The 8,986-nt window shown below is 45.6% G+C and overlaps 1 protein-coding gene across 2 annotated transcripts in view; it reads right to left on the bottom strand.

Annotated features, from left to right (window-relative positions):
* Positions 1–349: 349 nt before the first annotated feature.
* ptgfrnb (prostaglandin F2 receptor inhibitor b) overlaps positions 350–8,986 on the bottom strand; it is a 37,220-nt gene continuing 28,583 nt past the window's right edge. For both annotated transcript variants that reach the window (XM_076303569.1, XM_076303570.1), the window contains 2 exons: positions 4,460–4,765; positions 350–2,420 (listed from right to left, as the gene is read on the bottom strand). In XM_076303569.1, the coding sequence (XP_076159684.1) occupies positions 2,257–2,420; positions 4,460–4,765 (470 nt within the window). In that variant the 3' untranslated portion in view covers positions 350–2,256. The remainder of the gene's footprint in view (positions 2,421–4,459; positions 4,766–8,986) is intronic.

Genomic DNA, 8,986 nt, shown 5'->3' with positions numbered 1-8,986 from the left:
ATGCTCCCTTCCATGCAAACTCATTATATTACAACAGATTGGTAGAGAGCCTTCATTAATGAAGTTCTTTGGAGGCACAGCCACAAGTCTGTCCACTTCTCAACATAGCTTTGCAGAGGATCCAGTCCAAATATTGAGCAGTTTTCTCTGTAAAAAGATGGCAAAATGGCAACTATGAGTGATGTGAGAAGGGAAGTGTGAGAGGGAGAGGATGTAAGAGTGTTGTGGGTTTCCAAACATTGTTGTTTCTCTTCAGATGGAGATCTGAGGACTTGGAGGAACTGCAAACAATTAGGATTGAGACAAGACTGCCAATTTCTCATCAGGTAGAAACCAAAGAAGCCGCAGGCAGGGCATCAATATAAAACATTTACTGTTAATTTCTCATTTTTTTATCCAGAACGGTGTAAAATCTAATGAAATATACAAAACCTGATCAAACATGACCCTTACTGGAGGAAGAAAATGGCACAAACATACGCAGTCATAACAACTCACATTGGCGCGGTAGCATCAAGAAATACTCAAAATATGCTAAAAATGTCACAATAGAATTTCAAGTTGGGAAAAAAAACTAAAAATAATAATATTAATTAAAACAAGAACAATATAATAATAATTATATCAACATCGTAACAACAACAGCAAAACATAACAGTGCTCATGTCAGTGAAGTCCCACCTCAGTGACCTGTGGTCATGTCATAATGATTAAGTCCACCAGGGCGGCGCTCTTGTGTAATAAACTTGTCACAGATCAGGGACCCAGGATGCCATTGGCTGCCGATATGATCCATCTGGTCTGCTTCACAAGAAACCTTTTCTGTTGGATCAGTGGACCAAGTAGGCATACGAGGCATTGTGTGTGTATGTGTGTGTATGTGCGTGTTTGTGTGCGTGTGTGCGTGTGTGTGTGTGTGTGTGTGTGTGTGTGTGTGTGTGTGTGTGTGTGGGAGGATGTGTGGGAGGACATGCTGGAGAGATCTTGCATTATTTTTTTTCTCTCTCTTTTTTTTCCCGAAAGGCTCACTGGGGAAACTCCGTATGGAGGGAGGGGAGGGGAGTGCTTTTGTTCCTGGGTCTCTGCGGGTCTCTGCCGGCTGGAAGATGGCTCCAGGGAGAAGAGCCATAATGCACAATGCACACACACACACACACACACACACACACACACACACACACACAGTTGGACATGGGCGGAGAAGGGGTCCCATTTAGGGTCAACGCCCTGCAGCTGGATAGAGAGAGAGAGAGAGAGAGAGAGACGGGGAGTGTGACCGATGCGAAGAGACGAGGTCGCCGATCTGAGATGATCTCCCACAATGCCATGCGGATGGTGCTGGGGGGGGTGTAGGGTGAGCGTGAGGGAGGACGGCGTGGGGTGGGGGAGCACGTTCAGCTCCACTTCCTCTTGGACGGAGAGGTGGATGAGCAGTCTCCGGAGCTGCCCCAGGGGGCCCGTGAGTCTGGGGCCAAAGGCACAGGGTCGGCCCCACCAGGAACTGGCCTCGCGGCTCATTGCTTCCAGTCAGTCTAAGCTGATCCGTTGGTCAGTCAGTCGATTCAGTAAGTCAGTCAGTGCATACGTCTTCCACATTTAAAACCACAAACAATCCAATTCACTGGATTTTCCCACCTAAAAACATTTACTAAGAACTACTTTTCCCATGTTAGGGCGGCTTTCAGTGTATTTGCTAGCACCATCCATATTAGTATTTTAGCATTAAACCTGGATGCTGTGCGTCCTGGTGAATTTACTTTGTATGGCAGAATCCTTCTAGAGATTCATATATGGTTGACAAGGCCATGGTCATTGAGCACAGGACCTTGCTGAAGAAATATAAGAACTTCTAAGCTTCACATGAATGAATTGCTTTTCCTACATATTGGCTCGGTTTAAAGCTCTGTTTGCTCTGTGTGTGTGTGTGTGTGTGTGTGTGTGTCTCTTCAGAAAGTCATTAAAAACACTAACAAAAGGAAAAAAAAAAATGGAGATAGTTTGCTAAAAATCCAGCCAAGAGTCAAGTGCAATAACATCTCCAGGCTTCCACTGGCGGCCTTCATTGGTTGTTAAGTGGCTCCTCCCTCCTCATTCTGGTCCAATCATATCCCTCCCCCTTCCCTCATTGGTGCATCCAGAGGTCAATAACGCACACTGCCAATACCCTTCTCATGTGGTACTGGTAGCTGTTGGGATATGCTTCGCAACTGGTCCAGAGAGTGGTAGAGGTGGGGGGGGGGGGCCCTACAGTCGTTGTCAGTCCATCTCGAGCTCCATGAGCTTGGTGCGGGGGCGCGGGGTGTAGGACGTGCTGCGGCAGCAGCAGCGGGTGCAGATGAGCCCCAGCAGCAGGGACAGCAGGCCCATGAAGGCGGCGGCACACACACCGTACAGCAGCGGCAGCTTCATGGAGTCCCACACTGCAGGGCACACACAGGTCAGAGGTCACAGAGGTGAGAGGTCAGGGAGGTCAGAAGGGGTGCAAGGTTTACAGTGAGCGGGTTAGGGCAGGTGGCAAGAGATGTTCAGTTCAACAGTGAACCATCGTGATTTGTGAAATTGTTTGGATTTTGTCTCACTCTAATTTAGGCCTAGAATTCAATCTACTGATAACATGCAGATTGATTAAACTCAAATGGTTTTGATTAATCAAATAATGTGAAGTACAGTTTAATCCACACAGCAATCAGAACACAAAAAAATATAAAACTAAGGGAAAAAACAAGAATTGTCTAAATAAAAACAAAAGAGATAATCAACATAAATGCTGCTTAAACTAAAAGCTACTAAAAGCTGTGTAATTTCCTAAAAGCTACAAAGAAATATTTACATATAGGATACAGTAAAGTTTTAATGTTAACATCACATAACAAACCTGGACAAAAATAGACTTGTGGAGTCCTTATATGCTTAATTAGACTCACACTGTCAGCTGTAGGCCAGAAGACTCACTGATTGGACCCTGCTGTCTAACCTAAATACCCTCTTCCTGTTATGGTCCATAGACAATTGCTCCTTCTGCATGGTGTGAATAACAGCAGCGGCTTGCAGTGTGCAGTGCTATGAGAGCACTATGGTGTGCAGTGCACACTGGGTGAACATGTCGGTAATGCTATGCGCGAAGTCTTCGGAGTCCTAGTATAAACACACATCTCGGCGATTTTTCATATGGAGCATGGTGTCTTTGTTTAGTGATGAGTGCACAACCACAAGGGATGCGCACCCACACACGCGTGCACACGCACACACATACACACACCACACACACACACACACAATCTGCTTCATTAAGCTCTCTTCTAAAAACACAAAGCATCAGCAGGTGCTGGGTGATCTGCACCCACCGAGTTTTAATTACTCCGTTCTAAGCACTTTCCCTTCATCTCTTATTTTAGGCAACAACACAGATGCAAAAACGTGCTAAAGATGCATTCCGCCGTGCCGACACAGGGAAACACTGACTGTCCACTTCACGAAATAAACCACATACGACATTTTAATGTCGTGACGAATAAAATACTATGGGAACAGCTTCCATGAGTGCAGCACTCCATAAGCACAATGTGAATGTGAACAGTATCATCTGCTATATGTATGCTGGTGTTGGCCATCTCTCTTTACTCTCATAGAGTATAGAGTTTTTTGCCTCTATTTAGAAAGGGACTTTTTCTTCTCTGTCAGTAGCTTGACTGGTTGAACAAGGCACATGGTAAGGAAAGTGACAGTCACGCTCAACACATAATCAAACAAATAAATATACTGTTTTGAGATGTTATCAAAAGCAAAATGTACTTCTCATAACGAAAGTAGGCCAACTGACATGTCACACACATGCAGTAAACTATATGGGCTGTTTGCCTTATCTATAGAAGCTACTGCTACTGACATCTTCTTCACTTTCACTTTCAAAACATGCAATCTGTTCCACTTCACTGACACAATACTGTAGTTGTCTATGTAAATGGATAATGAAACGCATTCTCCTCCAGTTGCAAGAATGCCTTTGAGAGCTATAACAATCTGTACTCGGAAAACTGTTAGCAATGACCTGTAATGCCAGTGCAATGGCATTCAATGATCGTTTTCAATTTCACTTCAGCAGCAGAATGTCTGAGCTTACACTTCCTGTCAACATGCAGCCAGCAGAACCTCCATCCCAACACACACACACACACACACACACACACACACACAGACACAGACACACACAGACACACACACACACACACAGAGACACACAGACACACACAGACACACACATAAACACACACACACACACAGACACACACATAAACACACACACTCTTTTTCATACACTGCTTAATAATGAAATAGAACACCTATCATGACCCGATCATATTAATGACATCAAAATCATGGAGCAGACAAGGATTTCAAATGCAATTGTGTGTAATGGATGTGGGTGGGTCAGGAGGGCACCCGCACGGTGTCTACTCACAGGCGAACTTGACGTTGAGGAAGACCCTGGCGGAGGTGAGGGCGGGCGCCTGGCTCCAGGAGCCCGTGGCGGGCGAGCGTATCCAGGGCGTGGCGGCGCAGTGGTACTCGCCCGTGTCGCTGTCCTGGGCGCTGTAGAGGCTGAGCCGGTAGGAGCGCGGGCCCGAGCGCTCCAGGCTCACGTCGCTGCTGTCGTTGCGCGGGCCCCTCTTGACCACGCCGTGCCGGTCCATGGTGGCCAGCAGCACGGGGTCGTCGGCGCCGCGGAGCCGCGTCAGGAACCAGCGCAGCTCAAACACCACGTCGTCTAGAGAGGTGGAGAGGACAGGAGAGAGGGAGGGAGAGAAGGAGAGAAAGAGAGAAAGAGAGAGAATCCGATGAGATACGAGAGACATGATATAAACCACGTTGTTTTAAAGAAGAGGACAGAAAGAGAGAGAGAGAAGACAGAAAGGAAGACAAACAAAACAACACTATAAAGGAGACAAAATTCAAGAAGGGGAGGAGAATGAAAGGAGGAAATGGAAAAAAATGGATTGAGATTGAGAGAGAAAATCGCTTCGAGTCGGGTAACTGACCTGACCTTTGTAAAAATATAATCAAAAACATCCCGTCTTCTAATATACCTGAACAAAAATAGAGCTTTGTCCTTTTACATTTAATTACACTCGTCCTGAGCCAGCAAATACTCTGAACCGAGCCTGCTGTGTAACCCACATGTCTAGCTCCTCCTTGATGAGTGCCGAAAAAGGTACCTGGACCGCTATGAATAGAGACAGCTGCTTCTTCCTTAGGCTGAGACAACAGTCTTATGAAAAATGTTAGGATGTATCAGTGATTGATACTGCTGCTAGAACCAAACTAATACCCTGAGTAATAAAATATATGGTAGTGGGCATGCTTATTGCCATTGAGAGTGCTGCTCCCAATGGGTAACATATTAATGATCAAACCTCTATAAATTGCTACAATACTGGCAGCATAGAGTCTTCATATCGGCGTACTGCGCACTAGGAGCACATCTGCCCTAAGAGCACAAAGAGGAGCCATTACTGTGAGGCTGTGCGCGGGAGGGGAGCCATTCGCTGCGTGGAAGCATTTTCCTGTTATCCTCCACAGAGCCATGAAGGCTGCTTTATCACTGAGCAATTACACTACTCAGTGCTCGGTGTCGGGGAGGGACGTCACATATAAATATAACTATAAATTCAAGATGGCCGAACTCCAGCATGTGTGTAGGAATGAACAGTGCGAGCATAAGGATCCCAGTGGGGGATGATGATGATGATGATGATGATGATGATGACGGTGGTGATGTGAGGAAGAATGTGGAGAGAGCGAATCCAACAAACAGGCAATTAGGGGCAACGGCAGGATGGTCTACGCTGTCTCACCAAGCCATCCTCCCACACACACACACACACACACAGACACACACACACAGACACACACACACACAGACACACACACACACAGACACAGACACATACACAGGCACACACAGACACACAGGCACACACAGACACAGACACAGACACACACACACACACACACACACACACACACAGGCACACACACAAGGCTGAGCCAAAGACCTGAATAGCATCGTTCTTTGATGAGGGGTTCTTCACTTGCATTTATCACAAAGCGAACAAAAGACAAACGAAAGCAGAGTGGGAAGTATTCAAGGCCACAGACAAGGATAAGAGGTGGAAAAAGAAGTGGGGGGGGCCAGGGTTAACAAATGAGACAGAAAGAAAAAGGGGAGAGAGAGAGAAGAAAGAAAAGAGGAGTGCACTGAATTCAGAAGCTATCAAATGATAATGGAAGATTATGTTAATTGTTGTATCTGCACTCTGATTTCCCTTTCGACCGCTCTTGCAAGGACGGAGGATATCTCTGGTGACCTGATGCATTTTGAGCGGTCAACCCAGTGGAAGAGCCGGGAAAGGGCAAAGTCTCGGTCGATGCGCTATTCTGTCTGTTTTTTCGCTGGGCATTTCGTGATGCAGGAGGCCTCTGAAGCGAAGCATGTGCACTCTTCACAGCCACTCAACTGAGAAAGAGCAGCGAACAAGAGCTTCTGACTGCACTGCATCATGACGGATGGATGGACATCTCACTGTTGGGGCCACAAACCTTACAATGCTGAGATGACAACGCATTTGGCGACAAAATATGAATTCATATTTTCAACAACAAACTGTCATGCAAGCAGAGTATGCTATGCTACAGCACCCATGCACCGGAAAAATATATTCCGCAAAAACAATATAGATTATGTAAGGTACAAATAACATGACATTTGTGCACAAACTGCAGATATCCTGCATGCTTGTGTGCCTTGCTGTCTTACCATGGACAGTCCGTGTTCCAATGGCTATATTCACATATCCCCCCTAATGTCCTTAGCGATGGCATACTTTGTACTCTGATGAGGACAATGATGAAGACATAGATGGACAAGACAGGGCAGCAGTACTCATAGAGGTCAGTAAGGATAAGACTGAGGGAGCGGTCAAGGATAGCTACGCATTCGCAGGCGATGGACATGTCCGCACTTGCGAATGGCTTCGGGGCTTTGCTAATGCCAAATGGCATTCAATAAAAAAAAGACAATACAGTCCATCCAGCTCATTGAAGTCACATTCAAGTATTTGAATGCATACAAGCCCAAAGACTTTAGCTACCGATGAATGTTCTTTTTTCCAAGCCTATCCTTGACATCAAAAGGCTGCCTCTGCCATGTTTAAGGGTCCTATTCTTTCACAACCAGATGGCACAAAGACCAGGAAACATTCATCTCCCCTCCCTTATCCTGACTCTCTATCAGGAACATTAAGCACAACTTAAACTAGACGCACGGCAACTTCAAAGGAACAAAAATAACACTTTGCCTTGATCACCAAGACGAGGCCACCAGACCCAAAGAAAACACAGAACACGGAGACATTATGAGATGACGCATCCTCAGCATGTCAACACACTCCAAACAGACCACCACTGCACAAACATAGTATGCCAAGACGCCTCCTGTACCAAGAACAAGGGCGTACATGCCTGATTTCTTACAACCAAAGCCCACACAGTACTGACTGACACTTCATATCAGCAAAGCCCTGAGTTCAAACAGCTGCTAGCTTGTTGACGGACATGATGTCAAAAGTGCCTTACAAATGGACAGTACACTACAAGGCAGAGAGGTCAAACAGGGAATGCTGACATAGATCTCTGCTGGAGTCGATGCTGAATGCCGCTTTCAGAAGAACTAAGCAGGACATTGTGATACTGCTGATAGTATCACACTAGCCCAAAGGATGGTCTTGTTCTCACCATTTAGGCTGAGCTAAACAGCAACTCAGAAATAGAAGCAGGCTAGCTCTGGTTTGAACTGCAGTTGCTGATGTTTAAACAAATCACAAATCACTTTAGTTCTAAAGCTATAAATGTGAAAATACAGAAACAAACACAGCTTTTTAAAGTTCAGCCAAATGTCAAGAGAGAAAAGTACTAGAGAGAACTATTAGAAAGATTTTCAGGAGAGCATCTGCTTGCCATTTACAAGAGCATATTAAAATACACACTCACCACACACACACACACACACACACACACACACACACACACACACACACACACACGTTATAGTCTTGCACAATGGTATCCTTGGGAGACATTAGCTCTGAGAGACAGAATACACAAGCTGTGTGCTGTCGACACTCTGGAATTTCAGACGTTGACGTCTTCACCCACACTCGGGACTCGGGGAGGAAGGTGCGTGGAGGGTGATGCCCAAAGGACGAACATGCCACAACAAAGCACGATGCCAAATAAACACAAATGGTACTGCGTGTGCCACTGACGTTCCCACGAGACTGCACAGCCACAGGGTCACAAAGACAGGTGCAAGGCAGTTTGCTCCGAGGTCCTCCAAGCGTGAGTAGTTCAGCTACAATTTCCTCAGAAAGTGTGTCAGGTGCTGGGAGCTGTGCGAGCAACTTCCAGCTCTCATGCCTGAACATGCCCCGATGACATCAATACAGTTTCATAAAAATACATTAAATCAACTTTCAGTGACTCACAATGGCCTTTCAAAGCAGATAGAATTCTCTGGGAAAACATGCGTTTTGTGCAGGTACTTGGTAGGTACTTGCAGGTAGATGTTATTTACATGTGAATACATTTTCGCTCAAACTCCACTATCATCTCCAGCAATAGATGGCAACCACATTAGAGAAACACGTTTGAAAGCTCAGCTGAGGAACAGACAAATCAATGGCACTCGGCCACTCAGTATTCTTCTCCTGACACATCAAGTCACCTCTAATGTGTGGCATAGCATTGCGTTATGATGAAAGAAATGTCCTCAAAATGAAACTATGATGAAAGATGAAAGGAAGGTTGAATGCATAGCTACACACACGTACGAAGGGGTTCAAACTGTTTGCTTAGCTTCTATCAACAAATCCCTGATTGTGGCTTTGGTAAGCTTTACATAAAGCCTGGCACATTCAAAAGTTGATGTAAG

The sequence above is a fragment of the Alosa pseudoharengus genome, unplaced genomic scaffold, assembly GCF_046254945.1.
Source record: "Alosa pseudoharengus isolate Yale_2024_CS ecotype anadromous, Long Island Sound unplaced genomic scaffold, YU_APseudo_1.1 YU_APseudo_1.1_scf_24, whole genome shotgun sequence".
In the NCBI taxonomy this organism is placed as follows: Eukaryota; Metazoa; Chordata; class Actinopteri; order Clupeiformes; family Clupeidae; genus Alosa; species Alosa pseudoharengus.
This window is presented reverse-complemented; position numbering and strand designations above follow the sequence as displayed.